The sequence below is a fragment of the Cydia amplana genome, chromosome 11 (assembly GCF_948474715.1).
Source record: "Cydia amplana chromosome 11, ilCydAmpl1.1, whole genome shotgun sequence".
Classification (NCBI taxonomy): Eukaryota; Metazoa; Arthropoda; class Insecta; order Lepidoptera; family Tortricidae; genus Cydia; species Cydia amplana.
This window is the reverse complement of record NC_086079.1, coordinates 15,504,291-15,524,056: the sequence shown is the minus strand read 5'-3', so window position 1 is coordinate 15,524,056 and position 19,766 is coordinate 15,504,291. Positions and strand designations below refer to the sequence as shown.

The window sequence follows — 19,766 nt, the reverse complement described above, 5'->3', positions numbered from 1 at the left end:
GCAAACGTGTTCTAATGCCTGCTCAAACAACGGTCAGCCGAACGACTACATTAGTTAGTAATTATTACGTTGTGTTGTGATTTATTTCGCCTTTATGTGTGTTCACGCCACCACTGCGTGACGACAAGACCGGAGGACGATTCCGGGCTGCGGGGCGCGGGCGGCGGGCACCGGCGCCGGAGCGGCGCGGCCGCTGTCTCCCCACTCACACTCCACGAACGACCGGCATGACACCATGTCGCGTCCGCGCATCAAGCGCCTCTATTTTTACATTTTTTATTAATATACTTCATTTACTGTGTACAGGGTTGTTTTGTTTGCTGCCATCAGCCCCAATCCTGCACAAGTTGGCGACCAGCAACAGGACACGGCCAGCAAGCAATGGCCAGTGAAGTCCACAAGAAAGAATAAAGAAGCCATCCCAGTGCCTGCACTATCACGCACTCGTCGGGCGAGGCCAACATCACGGGTCCAAAGGTCACGCAGCGGATATTTCTCGAAGTCTCTCGGACAGCCATCGCTCTGGAAGACCATTCGCAAAGGAAGTAGCCCGTTCCGTATAAACCTCCGTTTTGATTCCCTTGCACCCCTTTTCGATTTGTTGTGAATAGTGTCGTGAGTTTGTGGATAGGTATAATTAGTGTTAGTGTGATCCAAATTTGCACTATCAAATCGTAAGTAAAACAAATAGTTAACTTACAGTTCAAGTGAATTTAGTTCAGTCGCCGGTAGGTACAGAGAAATCTACCTAACCGGGATTGCAAACATAAAATATAGCATAGATTCGCTAAGTAATTAGCAATAAGTATCTACCTACGTGAATACGTACAGTTGTAGAAATAAGTATTGAATCTTTATTGCCTCCGTCAGACATTTAGGGCGCAGTTTAGGCATAGATTCGTTTAGGTATTTAGTCAGTTGTAATTAATATTGCAACGTGGCAATTATCAACCCGAACAAAGGGTACAGTATTCGTAACTTGTTTACGACATATATTTCGTGTTACATTTGTGCGCCGAGCATAAAAAAGGTTACGATTAAGGATAAATATACTTAAAATTACGATAAATAGTCCCACTTAACCCTTTGATGGTCCAAACTTAGTTTTACTTAAGCGATTGTTTTCATTTACGCATTTTTGTGTTTATTTCAACGGTGCATTTCATCGCTAAATATTCGTTTATACTCATCATAGATAAACTATTTCTGTTTTTTCTTATTAACCCATTCTGCACCAAACTTACAATTTATTTGCGTATTTTGCTTTCCCTGTTATTGCATCCGCAACAATCATAGCACATCGCTTTAGCCCACGCACCGAACATTCCAGGTGGTTGTGGAGCGGCGCTCAGCTACTTCGTTGCCGCGGGCTTGTTGCTAAGCGCTCGGCGGTCAGCGCGCCGGCTACAGCGCCACGTGTCCGCGCAACAGCGCACTCGCTTATCTACTTGCTTCGCCTCGCTGGAATTTGGTTTGCTTGCACATTTTAACCCTTCTCTTCATTTATTTATTTGTGTGCATTGATTCAGTGAATATAAATAAAATGTCGGACACTGATAGCAAGGATAGCGGGGAAATGGACGAAGTGAAACTGAAAATGTTAGTTCGAAAACGCGGTACTATTAAATCGCGGATTACTAAATTTAAGGAATTTCTTACTCCGTATGAACAAATTAGTAAGGAAGAGTTGACCACTAAGAATATAAGCGATATTAATTTAAGACTAACAAAGGTCAACGAACTCTTTCAAGAATTTGAATCTGTTCAGACGAGGATAGAATCTAAAGACAGTGAAGCTAATTTAGATAAACGTTTGCAAGAAAGATTTGAAATAGAAAATCAGTTTTACTCGGTCATTTCCAGCGCTGAGGAAATGGTCTCCAGCCATGAGAAGCGAGTCGAAAGCCCCAGCAGGAGGCTTTCAACTGGAAGTAGTTCTAATCATCATTGCGCTGGTCACTCTGGCCAGCTACGTCTCCCGACGATAAAATTGCCCACTTTTGATGGGAATTATACAAAATGGCTCGAATTTCGGGATACGTTCGACTCGCTGATCAATGGAAACGAGACTATTCCCAATATTAGCAAGTTTCATTATCTCAGATCCTCCCTAGAGGGCGGTGCTGCAGTCACAATAAAATCGATTGAGTTTACGGCCGATAATTATCAAGTAGCGTGGGACCTACTTTGTAATAGATACAATAACAAGAACGTGCTGATAAATAATCATCTCAAATCATTTTTCACACTTGACTCTCTTAACAAAGAATCTCATAAGTCACTAAGATTTATTGTAGACCACGTTTCAAAAAATTTGAGAGCCTTGAATACGCTTGGGGAGCGCACAGAGATGTGGGATACTCTTATAATATACATAGTTGTTCAAAAATTAGACAGCGTGACTAGCATTAAGTGGGAAGAGTACAAAGCCACCCTTGCGGAGTCTCCACGTCTTGAAGACTTTTATCAGTTTCTAAGAAATCGTGCCGACGTATTGGAGACTGTGCAAGAAGGCAGCGCCAGGAGCGCTCAGACAAATAATAATCAAAATAAAAATGATAAATTTAATCAAACAAGATATGGAAAGTATAATAATTACAACAAAGAGCATAGTCAGGTTAAGTCCTTCTTTTCATCAGCGTCAAACAACAGATCATGTGTCATGTGTAATCAGAATCATAGATTGTTTGAATGTAAAATGTTTGCAGATATGTCACCCGAGGTGAGGGAAGTTGAGATCACCAAGCGAAAGTTGTGCCTCAACTGCCTTCGCCCCGGCCATGTAACACAGGCCTGTCGTCTTAGCTCCTGCAGGGCCTGTAATCAGAAGCATAATAGTTTATTATGTAGAAAAAATTATAATCAAAATAATAATAAAAATGAGTCTTACCATGAAAACAAGAACATCAGCTGCGACAAACCTGGTCCTAGTAGTGAAGGGCCAAATAATCATAATTCAGCTACTGCTGGCACTTCGGTAACGTCACTTTCAACATCCATTGACGATAGCGAGGTTCTTCTGGGCACCGCGATCGTTGAAGTCACTGATGATCATGGTAATACTCACCTTGCACGAGCTATGATTGACTGTGGTAGCCAAAGAGGTTTCATAACTGAAGACCTGAAAAGGAAACTAAATATTAAAAGCAACAATTCAAAAAGACAAGTAACTATGCTCAATAATATAACATCAAGTGCCTCTGATTGCTGCACAATTACAATTAAATCTAGATTTAATTCATATACTGTTGACGTAACTTGTCTAATTACTCAAGCGGTCTCTGACAATGTACCCAATGTGGATCTGAATCTAGAAGAATTGAACTTACCTAACAATATTCGCTTGGCGGATCCTCTGTTCTATAAAAGTGACAAAGTTGATATTTTAATCGGGGCCGACATAATGTGGAATATTGTTAAGGCTGGGTATCAAAAGACATTAGGCGAGAACGGACCTACGCTAGTTTACTCAAAGTTAGGTTGGTTGGTAGCGGGACCCATGTGCCCTGCCACACCTATTTTGCCGCAAGGTAAAGTATTGTGTAATTTTAGCCAAGAGATCAAGGATTCACTTTCCAAGTTCTGGGAGTTGGAAACATTTACCACACCCACTAAGTTATGTTCCACTGATGATCAAATATGTGAAGAATTGTTTGTAAAAAACACAATCCGGTTAGACTCCGGTCGATTTCAAGTTTCAATGCCATTGAAAGAGTCCCCAGAGGTCCTGGGAGACTCATTTGCTTTAGCCTTCAGATGTTTAGTTCAGCTTTCAAAGGAATGCACAGATCCTAAAATTGCAGATGTAATTAAAAATGACTTTTATTGCGATGACCTCATTACTGGCAGTGATGATTTGACTGAATTAAAACGCATACGCGATTCAGTGGTTGACAAGTTAGCCGAAGCTTGTCTCCCGCTGAGAAAATTTCGAACAAATGTACCATGTATATTTGCGAACGACCCCACTTCAACCACTTGTGATGAAAAGAATTTATCGCAAGCAAATGACCAATATTCAAATTTACAAAACCAATCATCAGTGCTTGGGTTGAATTGGTGTCCTTCACAAGATAATTTCAACTTTTTAGTTGATTTCGATAATGAGCCCGTGTCCACGAAGAGAAATATTCTGTCAGCTACTTGCAAGATATTTGATCCACTTGGCTTGCTAAGCCCTTGCACAATAGTACCTAAAATGTTGCTGCAGAAACTTTGGCTTTCTGGACTCGGGTGGGATGATCCGGTGCCTTGCGATATGAACAAAGAGTGGAATAATTTCATATCCAATATACATCAAATTGCAGACATAAGGATTCCACGCTTTGTCATGCAAGACTCACCGGCATCGATACAACTTCATTGCTTTGCGGATGCATCCCAGACTGCATTCGCAACTTGCATTTATATACGTTGTGTGGACTCGAAGGGCAATGTTTCAGTAAAGTTGCTCTGTGCTAAAGCCCGGGTCACACCGATAGTAAAAAAATCGACCATTCCGAGGCTCGAATTGGCTGCTGCTTTGCTTGGAGCTCAATTGAGCGCGAAGGTATGTCAGTCACTCACATGCAGTTTTCACAAAAAATACTTTTGGAGTGATAGTACTATTGTATTAGGTTGGGTCAAGAATGTGAATCCAAGCAATCTAAAACAGTTCGTTTACAATAGAGTGAATGAAATACACGAGCTGACTGACAAATCTTCGTGGAATCATGTACCTACGGATATGAATCCGGCAGATATTGCCTCGCGAGGCATCAGCCCGAGCCAGTTGCAAAATGCTAATATGTGGTTCGAAGGTCCTTCATTCTTGATGAAACCCGAGAATGAGTGGCCTAGCACTAAAATAAGCAGCGTCGAGCTGCCAGAATTAAAGGTTTATACTTGCTTAGTCTCAAAGCAGCCGTCATTCGACTTTGATCGGTTTTCCAAGTTCCACCGAATGATTCGCGTGGTAGGATACATTTTAAGGTTTATTTTTAACTGTAGACAAGCAATAAATGTACGTCAAAGCGGCTTTTTATCGAGTGACGAATTAAATAAGTCTACTCGAACTCTCATCAAGGTCAGCCAAAGGGATTCATTCGCAGACGACCTCCAGTGCCTCAAGCAAGGTCGGCCTGTACATCGTAAGTCCAAAATGTTAGCCTTCAATCCCTTCTTGGATGAGCATGACCTGATTAGAGTTGGAGGACGTATACAAGGATCGATTTGTGAATATTCTAAAAAGCACCCAATATTGTTGTGTTCAAAACACCCTTTTACTAAACTTTTATTTAGAAAGGAGCATGAGAGCCACATGCACTGTGGTCCTCAATTGTTATTAAATATTGTCAGAGACCAATATTGGCCTATAGGGGGAAGAAATCTTGCGCGTAGCACTTTTAGAAAATGTATAGTGTGCGTGCGTATTCAAGGCAACTCAATCCAGCCCATGATGGGTAACTTGCCTCCTCCTCGAGTTACACTAACTTACGCGTTTACAGTAACGGGTATGGATTTTGCAGGTCCCTTTTTAATTGCAAATCGTCAAGGCAGGGGCTGCAAGTTATCCAAATGTTGGTTATGTCTGTTTGTATGCCTCAGTACCAAGGCTGTTCACTTGGAAGTAGTGAGCAGTCTGAGTACTGAAGCCTTTCTCATGACTTTCCGTCGATTTATATCACGCCGCGGCAGGCCTCATGACCTTTATTGTGATAATGGCACCAACTTCGTGGGAGCCTGTAACGAGTTGGGTAAAATGTTGCGAGCAAGCCAAAAGGCCATGACTGAGGCCGCCCATGATAAGGGCATCAAATTTCACTTCAGTCCGGCGTATTCACCTCACTTTGGAGGTATCTTTGAAGCAGGGATAAAATCGGCAAAGTCACTTTTAAAACGTGTAATTGGTAATTCTAGTCTGACGTTCGAAGGGTTAACGACGCTATTCACTCAAATTGAAAGTATCCTAAATTCTCGGCCGTTGACCCCTCTGACGTCAGATCCCTCTGATCTGTCTCCTCTGACTCCAGGGCACTTCCTGATAGGGCGTCCACTCACCGCCTTACCAGAGACACCTGTTACTACCAATTGTCCGAACAGATATCAACGAATAGAACAGATGAGACAACACTTTTGGATCCGCTTCCACGATGAGTATCTGAGCGAGCTACAGCTGCGGACCAAATGGAGGGAGAAGCAGAACGAGCTGAAGGAGGGTGATCTCGTCGTAATTAAAGATGACAACGTCCCACCGATGCGGTGGCGCCTGGGACGAGTGCACCAACTGTATAAAGGCCAGGACGGCATCACCAGAGTGGCGGAGTTTAAAACTGCCAGAGGCATGGTGAAGAGGGCAGTAAACCGAGTCTGCCTCCTGCCAGTCCGAGATAGCGAAATGGATGATTCTCTTGCAAGCCAGGGCTTCCAAGGCGGGGACCCTGTTCACGCCACCACTGCGTGACGACAAGACCGGAGGACGATTCCGGGCTGCGGGGCGCGGGCGGCGGGCACCGGCGCCGGAGCGGCGCGGCCGCTGTCTCCCCACTCACACTCCACGAACGACCGGCATGACACCATGTCGCGTCCGCGCATCAAGCGCCTCTATTTTTACATTTTTTATTAATATACTTCATTTACTGTGTACAGGGTTGTTTTGTTTGCTGCCATCAGCCCCAATCCTGCACAATGTGTGTGTCATGTATATATCTTAGTTGTACATCATGAGTGATAGGCGTAGTTTCCGTAGTCTCACTTTGTAGTTGTTGCGGGTCCACCATTATTTCTCGTAGAAGCTAGTATTTAGACGACTAGGGTGACTAGGTGGCTACAAAGGGTGCGCCAAGTAGGGTAGAAAAGAAATGTTGCGCAGAATTCTGTGCGCATTTCTATTGGCATTCCTAATATTTTTATCGTAGCATACCGCTCCACTATCTCAATAATCCACAGATCATCCTTTTGTGTTTATCATAATCAGTCGTGCGTAACACGTAGCGTATAAATGTTATAACTACCATCATCTAAACCTGTTCTAATGCATGCCCCAAAGTAGCAGAAGCAACTAAACGACTCCATTAGTTAATTCCATTTACTCTGCCTCTGTAGTTGTTAGCGCTAGAACCATTGTATATGGACACTGAATGCAAAATATACATTATTATTGGCTAGCTGTGTTAGTACACTACCAACAGTGCATGTATTTGCTGTACCAATAAGAGTCTGTACGTTTCGTGCCGTGCCAGCCGGTACCAGGACCCCCTAAGATTAATTCATACGAACGTCAAGCTATATCGAGCGTTTTGAGATAAAATGTTTTGCATTTTAGTTTTTACATACCTGACTTAACATACCTACTTTATACTTTATGAATTGTTAACATAAAATGACACAGTTTTCTTAGTTAGAAACGAGTTAATTAAGTTGAATTTATTTTTGTTTAGTATCCCGCCGGATTCATGCATGTTGGCAATAAGGAAGCATATGATGCGATCAAGGAAGTCGGTGATTGGTGGTTCCATTTATAACGTTTGTCAACGTACGATAACGCTCATGAAAAAGGAAAAAAAAACCGGCCAAGTTCGTGAGATACAGCCTGGTGACAGCGGACGGACGGACGGACGGACAGCGGAGTCTTAGTAATACGGTCCCGTTTTTACCTTTTGGGTACGGAACCCTAAAAACCGCATCAAAATCCGTTGCGTAGTTTTAAAGACCTAAGCATACAGACAGACACACAGACAGCGGGAAGCGACTTTGTTTTATACTACATATGTAGTGAAGCGGCCCGCCCCGCTCACGCCCTGCCCGGAAAACGCGCCTGTGTGACGAAGCCTTAAATTCGTTTGGAGACAAAATATTAAACGCGACTAACATAAGGCCTGCGCATCTCAAGCAATATTAGAAGGGTTACGAGTAAACACTGCGTTCACGTTCAGTCTGCGCCGGCGCCGCTCAGCGTACCTAGCACGCCCCGGCACGGCTCCCCACCAGCTTTTCACACTCGCAATTGAATGAAACGCCGACTACGTTATGCAATGTTTTGTACTCCGTGTACTCTTTCTACGTGTATCTTTTTTGTTTTGGTTTTGTGCACTATTCATAATTCGTCACACTGATAAAGAGACTATTAGATTATTTTGAAAGCGTAGAGTTTTAACTTCTCAACTCGAAGCTATTACATTTGTTGTTTTATAGGTAGGTATTTATAAAACGAAGAATGTTATAGACAAAAGAAAGCGGTTAATTGTTTTTTTTTTCTCAGCAACAGTGAAAGTAATTAATTGGTTAGGTAACTTCCGAGATGACGTCTGATTAACTTAATTAACATTATACTTAATTTGCTATTGTTTCTTGTAATTATGGCAAAAGGTATGATTACTACACTGTTGGATTATGAGGTCGTTTTTCTGCAATAGCTTTAAAGAAAAACAGTAATTAGAATTATGGAAAATGACATTCGGAAGTAAATTCTGCTATAAGTTTGGTGTAACCCACGAATGCTATCAGGAGCAAAACAATTTTAAACAAATTGCTTTTGTGAAACTGTATTCTCATTTCAAGCATTATCTATGCTTTGTGCGTGCGTGTCCTATGTATATTTCGTATAATAACTTGCATTCTAATTTCAAATGATGTATCCCAATATTTCATACGATAAGGACTGATTTCCTTTGCTCGTTTAATGCGCAAATACGCGAAGGTCATATGTTATTTGACTGTAATAGATGCGTGGAGTTAATCGGTCGATTTTTTTATGGTCCATCGAGTGTTTTGCATATTAAATATTGATTACGGACACACGTGTTATTGCGCGTTTTGTGGTTCAAAATATATCGTACTGACTGCTAAAAAAAGATAGCGTCATGTACCCGATACTTTTCTGGAATGTTCATAGGTCAAGCGACAAAGGTTTAACTTGTTGAGGGTGAAGGCACAACACAATTGAATACAAGTACGGAGGTGACAAATAGAAATAGAGTAGACTTTCTAGATGTTTATTTATTTCCCTAGTGCGCAGGCAGAGTCTGTGCGGAAAGAGAAGAGTCGTGGAATGTATTGGGCCCCATAGATTCCACGACTGTTCTCTTTCCGGGCAGACTCTAAGTACCTATATTATATGTTACATTCCGATTTATTCCCACAGGCGGTGGTATATTTAACTTATGTTTGTCTAAAAGATCTGTTTATGTGTCAAGTAGTTTATGCTGTATGCTTGTTAGTGTGTGTGTGTGTCCAGTGTCAAATAGGGGTCGAGTCGCGCCCGGCCGCAGGTAATGAGCTCTGTATATTTTCGACACTAATGACAGTAATGACGAACTAACTACTAACAGCAACATTTAACACTCGGTGGACCTTATCTCTTTACAATACGGTTTAATAATTATAAATTAACTGTGTTGACGGCAGGCCTTTACCACAGCCTTTACTTAGCAGCTAGGAACCTCGGAAACACGGTTAAATACCAAGTTGATTGATGAATAACGCAGCGGCGTAAGGTCGGGCTCTTGAACTTTATGACACAGTTAAGTATAGACGTGACTGAAAGGCTGTTATTATTTACTGCGAGAATTAGAGGTATCTGTCATTAAATGCCGACGTAGACAAGACAGTGTTATTTAATATCTCGTGGAAATGACACTTTGATAATAAGAGATGCTTTCATCCTATGATGTAGTAGAGTCGACAAACGAAGATATTGAGAATTTTATATATAATTCACTGTAAACTCTTTGTAGTATTCATCTAGGTGCAATTTCCAATTCAAAACTACAAGGTTGCTTACAACAATTGCTTACAACCGATAAAAAAATCAAGCAATTTGTAATTTAGTAACGTTATTTTTCCACCTGCCAGAAACATGTTTCGTCATCATAATCGTTTACAAACTTCATGTTCCCTTATTTCTTGGTACTGTTATAATACGAATTTAAGTACAGTCCATGGCAAATTATCAGGCGTACTCCCACACACGGTCTGGGTGATGTCCGGCCGGGTACCGACATTCCCTTTGAGAGTGCGACACCGATTACACAGGACAATTACTGAAGTCGTGTCAGCATTCGAGTTTCAATGCAAACGTTAACAAGTGTAAATAGTACCAAGAAATGGTGAAATGTTAATCCTGTGATCTGAAGTCGTATGTGGCGCGTTACTTACATAAGCTAGCGAGCCTTGGGTTATCACCTATCAGTTGCTAAAAACAAGTGTGATATTGTGGCAATAAAAAGGAACCAAAATTAGATAAGATGACCACTGTGGATCTTCTGTATGTATTGTTTTATTATTGTGTATGAAGGAAACACTTTGAGCGTAACAAATGCATGTCTGTGCCATGTTCGCAATATTATCTTTCATGAGCAATTTGAGTGATGTCAAGACAGTCAAGAGAGTAAAGTCCTGTTCATTTATAAAACATTGTACCTACTTATCTCGATTGTGAGCTTATTCCTGTTATAAACTTGACCCCAAGATAGATAACCACTTAAAAACTACACCTTGTTTTGATACCCGATGCTAAAATGACATTCATCCAACCTATCTGTCATTTTATTACAAAAGTTGTACAAAAGCATATTGATATGGTTATGGTTAATGGTTAAATTTGGCCTATGGTCGTTTCTGCAACCAGGAACTATTATAATTAACCCTCACTAAATCTACATTCAAATTTTTACTTTATGTTTTAACAATTAGGTGGGTTCTTTTTACACGACTGCCCAAAAAAAGGAGTGTATTTTCAAAATTGTTGTTTGTTTTGTTTCCCGTTTGCAAAACTACGTCATATTAAATCCTGTACCGTTATTCAAAACCTTACATTATAATGAGAGCAGCGCTCGTTTTTCGTGCCGGAGGCGGTCATCCCTATTATTATTTCCCATAAAACGTCAACTTTTTACCTACTGGCAACACCAGGCAGCGGATTTCAAGTCTTTATAAAAACAAGTTTGAAATCTGGTTCCCTCATTGGCGTCTTATTTTTCGCCAGGAGCGGTCGTCCCTGGTAAGTCGATATAGACTACACTACCTATAGATATTTAGGGTACCTAAAGATATTTTAAATTAACTCGAGCCTCGTCAATAGTCTTTTAAATAAGCATTCCGAAATATATTAGTGGTAAAAAATGGAGGAGCGCGATCCGGACAATCTACCCTCAAATAAACGGAAAGCTTTAAATGAAACCGGAAATACAAAGCGTACACGTTACGATGAGGTTTTAAATAACTTGTCATTACAAGTCGCAAATATTCAAAATTTTCTATCAAATCATTACCCACCAACAGAAAACCCTCCATCCCCTAGTGAAAATATAGAATTGTCCGCTGACGATGCCCTTGATTTAAATGCGAGTGGGGAGCTTTTTTCCGATGAGGCATCCGGGTTACCTTTACCGGGCGATCAGGTAATTGATAGTAAAAAAGAGCCTAAGGTTCCTGAACAACCGTTTTCAATGACCTTAGAAACCGTCACTAAAGATCCATCCGTCCCAAAATCAGTAACAAAACACTTGGAGTCGTTAAAACAGTTTCAAAGATTTGAATCTTCAGATTGGGCAGAAATTCGTTATTCCGAGGTTCAAAAGAATTATGTGTCTACCCCCGGTTTCATAGAGTTGGAGACGAACGAAGAAATAAAACCCTATGATAATTTTAACAATCTTAGTCATACAGAAAGAGGTTTCGCGGTTATTTCCTCAGGGTTGTTAAAGCAATGCGATGCGATGGAACAAGGAATTCGCACCTTTATGTCGTGGATAACTTCAACTGAGGTGGTAGATGTCGTAACAATTCAAAATAAGATCAACGAGATTTTCTTGGAGGGTGATTACAAGAAAATCTCGTCAGACTTATTACAGATGGCCTGCGGCCATCGTGCTGATTTAGTACAGCAAAGGAGAGACGGTATTTTACGGTCGGTCAAAGATAAATTTACAAAAGAAACCCTTCGTAAAATACCGCCATCATGTGACAGTCTTTTTCATGTGGACACGTTCTCAGCTACGTTAGAAAAGAAAGGTGGCACAAGTAAAGTGTTTTGGCCTCTTAAAAACGAAACTCGCCCCAATAAGAAAGCCGCGCAGGCTGATTCTATTCCAAGTGCAAAACAAAGATACCTATTGCCCGCGCAGGGTAATCAACCAAGTTTTCAAACTGCCGTACCACCGGCTATGAATAATTATTATTATCCACAAACGGCAACCGCGCAGGTTCCCTACTATCCATACCCACCAGTACCTGCTGCGCAAGTTGGTTATGGGATGTATGATCAAGCTTTGCCAAGACTGCCCACGCAGGGTAACCGCAATTTTCGCTCTCGGGCCTCTAGGGGCAGGTCAGGTCCCGCTAGTAACCATGCACCTAGACAATCTTACAATGACTCACGAAAAGAGTCTCGAGGAAGGAAAAAATTCTGACTCGATGTTTCAGGCAGGTCAAATATCCCAATATGCAAATGTATGGGAATCCTACGGAGCAAGTCCAATGTTATTAATAATAAATAATAATAATCTTTATTTATTTACTTGAATCCTAATACAGTAAGTATTACAGCCTTATACAATTACAAAAAAAAGGAAACAAAACAAAAAAAAAAACTTATAAGTATTAGGTTTGTATCAGTTTCATTTTGGATTGAGCCTCTGTTTCCTGAACTAGGACAAAGCCTGTGACTCAGGATTCAGCGATTCCTCCGAGGAAAGTGGTACAAGTTATTTTATAAACTTAAGTACTAAAGGAACATACTACTAAGATAGAAAGGGGAAATGTAAAGAGTCTAGATGAATATATGTTCTAAACAAAAACAAAAACGGCTGACGTGTGTGTGTGTGTGTGTGTGTGTGTGTGTGTGTGTGGTGTGTGTGTGTGTGTGTGTGTTATAAGGTGAGTCAGTAGCCAGTATAAATGATGGGATGGTGATTTCCGTGTGTATGGGTGTGATTATATAAGACTTGCGCATTAACACTAGTTTTCCGGGAGAATAGTTATTAAGGTGACTATTTGATAGTGTTCAAAAGTGATTCGGTTTCTTGATAGTTCTGTGATTTTAGCCATGTAAGCAATTTGGACTTACAGTCGTAGCTATTTAGTGCGTAGATCTTTAAATGTTTATTTGTTTTATTGTAAATTAATACAGGGATATATATTAAAAATAATACAGGGATATCGCATCCCTTTTTGTTCAAAACCGATACTTCAACTGCCATGCCTATCCAACCACCCTCAATTAACATTACCGTCAGAAGAAATGGACTTGGCAATCAATCAGCTAATAAAAATGAAAGTCCTAGAACCAGTACAAATGACCCCCAGTTTTGTTTCTCGAATTTTTTTGGTCAAGAAACCAGACGGCACACACCGTCCAATATTCAACCTGAAAAGCCTAAATCAATTTGTATACGTAGGCAAATTCAAGCTGATAAACATACAAAGAATCCCGAGTTTTATTCAGGCTTCAGATTGGATGGCCAAAATCGATTTGTCGAACGCTTACTTCCACCTTCCGATAGCACATGCCCACAGGTGCTTTCTAAGGCTAATTTACAAGGAAACTTTATGGCAAATGACCTGCCTGCCATTCGGCCTCTCATCAGCGCCCAAAGTATTTGCCATGCTCAGCAATTGGATAGCTCAAATATTACGCGAACAAAACGTCAGAGTCATCGTTTACTTAGACGATTATCTTCTAGTGTCTCAAAACAGGGAGGTACTAGAATCTCATGTGTGCCTGGCCTTAAACCTATTAAAATCTCTCGGATGGCACATAAACATGGCAAAATCGATACTAGTACCACAAAGAAGCTTACAATTCTTGGGTGTAATGTGGAGCCCCCTCACAAATTTAAAGTGGTTACCATCAGACAAATGCCTTGCCCTTCGAAAGAAGTTGGAATATGTATTGACAAAAAAGACGGCAAATCTAAAACAAATGCAAAGTCTAGTAGGAACATTGAACTTCGCAAGTTTTTGCGTCATGAACGGGCGATTAAATCACCGAGCCCTACAGCGGTTTGGTCAACACCTCCAAAAAACCGATCATTACAACGAAGTCCCGATTCCGTCAGAAGCCCAAAAAGAGCTTCTTTGGTGGTTGCAAAATCATATGAATGCATCTGACATTCATCAATACCCGGTAACACATCACCTGACGACAGACGCATCTGGTCAAGGCTGGGGCGCTCAACTAAACAACCTATCAATACAAGGACTTTGGTCCCCCCAGGAAATATCTCTGCATTCCAACGTAAAAGAGATGCTTGCTATCTACAAAGTTCTAATGCAAACGAATCTTTCTCATACTACAATGGCCATACAATCGGACAATCGAACTGTATTAGCATATCTCAAGAATCAAGGGGGAACAAAATCTCGACAACTTTCGGATCTGACTGCCAAACTCTACAAAATATTAATGGCAAGGGACATATTTCTGTCATTACATCACCTACCAGGCCTCTACAACGTAGAAGCAGATCACCTGTCTCGTCAAAAGAAAATGCCAGAGTGGCATTTACTTCCTCACTTCACTCAGATGTGTTTCAAGAAGTTTGGAACCCCCGTGATCGATCTCTTTGCCTCTCACCAGGCTCACGTTGTCCCACGTTACGTGAGCCTCAATGTGAAAGACCAGAACGCAGAATTTCACGATGCGCTAAGTCGAACATGGACTTACTCCCTGGCATGGGTGTTCCCACCCCCATTCTTGATACCACGAGTATTAAATCATCTCAATCAAGCAATAGGTCGTTACCTCATAGTTGTACCCAAATGGGAGAAAGCTTTTTGGCGTCCGGACCTCAAACAACGGGCCATAGCGCCCCCGTTCACCATTCGAAACCTAAACCAGGTTCTGATCGACACAGCGACGGGCACTCCCCCGTCCAAAGTACAAAATATGACCATGGAGATTTGGAAATGTGGGGGTGGGATTCGGCATTAAAAAATTGGACCCCAGAACAAAAGAAGTTCCTAAAATCCAGCTGGCGCGAATCTACCATAAGAACATATAAACCGGCTTGGCGACGTTGGTGCGAGTGGGCACAACATAACAGCGTTAATTTCAAAAACCCGAACAGCGCAGATCTAGCTAGATTTTTGACAGATATTTTTATGACAAATAAATTCTCTTATAGCACTATTGCGCTACACAAATCTGTCGTTTCTACCTTATGTGACCCAGACAAAACCAAGAATTTAAATTCTCATCCGCTAGTTCGTCATGTGATGAAATCGGTCAAGATAAGTAAACCAAGACACGAAAAGACACCAATATGGGACATGGACATATTGGCAAATTGGTTAAACAACACACCAAAAACTACTAATCTTTACGAATGCTCCAGAAGGACAGCTTGCCTTCTTCTACTCTGTTCGGGAAGAAGAGTCCATGATTTGACTCTACTTTCTGTAGAAAAAGATAAATTTATTATAACAAATGATTCAATAATCTTTTGGCCGGATTATGGCTCAAAAACAGATGGCCCTGACTACAGACAACAAGGATGGCGTCTGCTTAAAAATAAGGACTCTCAAGCCTTGGATCCAGTGTATTGGGTGAAACTATTGTTAGAACTATCAAGTGAAAGAAGAAAAGAAAATATAACAAAATTATTCATTAGCATATGTGGGACACCTAAACCAGCTTCAAAAACTATGATTGCAAATTGGATAAAATCAGTCCTTAAAGAAGCTGGAATAGAAGCTACACCGGGAAGCATAAGAGCAGCAGTTGCATCAAAGAATTGGATAGAAAACTGCCCTCTTGACGAGATCCTGCAAAGAGGAAATTGGCGGTCCCACAATACTTTTATGAATCACTATCAAAAAGTAGTTAAAGTAAGTAATTATAACACATCAAGTACTGTAACTAGATTATTTAATGTGATCAATTAAAATAAAATTAAGTATGGTGTATACATATAAATATATTATCCTTTATGATTGGGAAAGATAAATAAACAATGTTTTGTGTAAAGTGATTTCTTTTATTTATGAAAAATACCAATATCTCCTAATTACTTAACAAGTTATTGCTTTTTTATGTCTAATTACAGCATAATTATAATCTACTTGAAAGTATATTATCACTTTCTATGCCAAGAACTCCCTGGGTGTTAGGCATCAAAGGTGTTAAATATTATTACTTCCTGAAATCACATTGGCATCTTATCACACCAGGCGATAACAAACAGGTCTCATTATAATGTAAGGTTTTGAATAACGGTACAGGATTTAATGACAGCGTTTTACCTACCAATAAAACGCTTATTAAATACTTACCTTATTCAAAACCTTACATACAAGCTCTGCCTGGTTATAGTTTTTCAAAAACTTCATAGCTTATGATATGAGACACAATGAGGGAACCAGATTTCAAACTTGTTTTTATAAAGACTTGAAATCCGCTGCCTGGTGTTGCCAGTAGGTAAAAAGTTGACGTTTTATGGGAAATAATAATAGGGATGACCGCCTCCGGCACGAAAAACGAGCGCTGCTCTCATTATAATGTAAGGTTTTGAATAAGGTAAGTATTTAATAAGCGTTTTATTGGTAGGTAAAACGCTGTCATTAAACTATCATACGATATAAAACTCAAGTGTAGTTGGAAACTTGGAACACAAACCAAAATTATTACTAGTCCATCTGAAAGGTTGATAAGCCTTGTGAATAAACTGATTGCAATTATCTGTCATTATTGGCTAATAATCTACATTGAATTAAGTAATTGCCTGATAAAATTGTCACGTTTCCACGAGTGTCAAACTCCGTTCATAGTCTTTAACGATGCCGCTGTTGTTTACTCAGCATTGTTTGTTCGCATTTAAATGTGATATTATATGATTACTAATGACGTACGTATCGTAAAGTGCTTAGTAATCTATTGTTATTGGTAGAGTAGAGGTTACACTAATGTCTTCTGACCTGTACCTGTAGTTGAATACTTGAATAGTATACCTAGGCAGTAAAGTTCAAAATGTCACAGATCACATGTATGTCGACTTACATGTGATCTGAGGCTTTCTTCGACATTATGTATGTGCTGCAAGTTGAAGTTTTCCGCGCGGAGAATAGAAAATTGTATTATTTTCAACAAATGAGATGTATCTTGCATATAAATCCCGTGTCTTACTATTTGTTTCGTTTTTATTACCCTATTCACCCTATTGGATTGTTTATTTTGTCTTAGGTGTAGGTACTGGTATTGTATCAGTACATTACAAAGCAATAATAAATAAATATCACTCGAGCGTCAAATAACTTTGTGTATACAACACGCAACAATAAGTCGTTTATAAAGAAAACATCGGCGTTCCACTTCCGTGTGATTAATGTTGTAGTTACGACTGTTAGTGTGTCAATGGGTTGCATTGGCGTTGGTTCATTAGCTATACACATTGTACGATGTATTTGGCACTACAGTACCAGTTTAGTACCTTTAAACGGATTACACTAAAGCTGGAATTACGATTGACCCATAGAGTCATTGTATAACTGTTTCGAAGGATCATTTAGTTAGTGTCTTAATAAGTGCAGAATACGCCAATTATTTTGTTGGAATGTTTCTTGCAGGATTGCGGAAAACTTTATAGAGTTTTTTGAAAAAGTCCTCGCAATTAAACTATCTGTTTCAAGAATTTAAATGTATGTGCCATATCTCTGTAAACCTAAATGTTTTTTCCGGGGCATCCCTCTGTTCTTAAAGCAAGAAATTAAGTTGTCCTGGTTACACGTCTTCATAGTGTGTGTGTAATAGCTCCTATGTTCATAACTGCCACTTCTGCCAGAATGAGATTGGCCTGGATTTAACTAGAATTTCCTAACAGGCATTTCTTAAATACGGACAAGCATGTCCTCGATCGTTCGTGACCCATTATTAGCGTTCACAGGTCGTGACAGGTTAGCGCTATTAGCCCATTATTAGCGTTCTGTCACTCTGTGAGAACGCTACGGTCAATTACCTTCGCAAATTTTATGCTAGGTAACAGGTGTTGTTAAACTTTCTCAGCAACCCACAGGTTTTGCAATACAATCTAGGAGGTCACTGTACCTAATACGAAGATGTTTGCGCGTGAAGCTACTTTTAAGAACGCACCCCGAATCCATGCTATCCCGAATTTATTGACTAGTTGGGGAAAGCCCTGCTTACAGTTCTTCTTTCCTCGTTCGGCACGTGTAGAGTCGTACACACTCCCTTTCTCAGCACGAAAATGCATTCATATAGCATGAGCTTCGATATGCTACGAGTGGGATGGGATGTCATTTATCAGATTGACATCGCTTATTCATACGTTCGAAAAATATTAACAACAGTAATCACTTGCCTGAGCCATTTGCTGCATTTCGTTGGGTTGTTGTGCCTAAGTATATAATCAGTGGCTAGACAGTTAAATGTGGGTGTGAAAATCAACATCCCAATCATCCCATTATCAAGTTGACTCTCGGACAAAACAATACAATACAATTGTAAGTAGCTATTGTAACCAATAATACAGTGCAACAGTCAGAGGCATGACCGAACTCACCTATTCAAATAAAATAACAGTATAACTAAAATATAATAACGAATTAATAATATAAGAAGGTACTTTACGATGTTGTAAACGCTTTGTTTCTTGACCTTTTATTAACCTTTGCATTTTGGCTGTGTCAGCTTTGATCAACGTTTTTGAGATTAGACCTTTAAATGTGTTCTTATTTGTATCTGCACTTTATAAAACTGTCACTAAGAATCTCAAGAACATACTTAATAACCTACACTTTTGGGTTCGGCTCCACGCATGCTTCCCAAATGTCTGGGACACCATTGTCCCGTTTACGGAAAAGAAATTCTATGTATTAACCTTCAACCCATCTCTGTTGTTACAGAGGCGTATTCCCATGGAAGAGCAGCTCATCTTCCAAAACCAGTACCTCCCCAACGTCTACCCCAACCTGGCGTCTCTTCGGCAGCCGCTCCAGCGGGAACCTGCAGCGCGAGCCAGCACCAGCGCCGCCCGCGCCAGCCACCCCGCACCATCATCGCCGGCAAGGGAGCTCGGCCAGTGACAAGCAGTTTGAGGACCTCGTGGCTAGCTCTATAGCGCTTATACAGCATGACAGGTCAGTCTTTTGCCATGGTGACACTTCGACTCCCCAGCCGAAGACAGCGCTGTCTTCATCGGCAGGGGAGCTCGGCCAGAGAGAAGCTCTGTAGCTCTTATACATCATGACAGGCTAGTACATCTATTCAGACACTATGATAGAGATGCATGCTCATGGGTGATAGGTACCAAGCTATAGATACAACCGACCTTCGTGAAAAGATAAATTAAAATTGCGTTTGAAACGTCTATTATCCTTGACGAAATCTGAATGGTCTGTTCAAAAAACAAGGAGGATGATGAAGAGAATGATATGTACAGTCTGCAGCAGAAGTTGCTAAGCGGGCGAGGTGTCCAAAATTACTTTGACACGCTCTTATTGTCTTAACAATAAAGTCGCGTCAAAATCATATTGAACACCTGGCCCGCTTAGCAACTTCTGCTGCAGACTGTATTACTAAACATACGATTTGAAGTGTTTACTTGAGTTAAACAAACATAAACAGAACAGAGTGCTATCTTGTTTGCTCTTATCTTAAGGTTTAACCACTTGTGATTTAATTGGCCCAAGTGTTTGTGCTACTGGCATTGAGCTCTGTCTTCATTGGCTACATATACAACATACTTATATATGGAATAAGCACCAGTTTCAAGTGGTTCGGTAATTAGCAGGAATTTTCCCAGAGCATTGATTTTCAAGCTAACATTTGGTTT

At 40.5% G+C, this 19,766-nt stretch overlaps 1 protein-coding gene across 2 annotated transcripts in view; it reads left to right on the top strand.

Annotated features, from left to right (window-relative positions):
• Positions 1-19,766, top strand: part of LOC134652069 (TBC1 domain family member 14-like) — a 70,550-nt gene that overhangs the window by 30,018 nt on the left and 20,766 nt on the right. For both annotated transcript variants that reach the window (XM_063507220.1, XM_063507221.1), the window contains exon 2: positions 18,838-19,071. In XM_063507220.1, the coding sequence (XP_063363290.1) occupies positions 18,838-19,071 (234 nt within the window). The remainder of the gene's footprint in view (positions 1-18,837; positions 19,072-19,766) is intronic.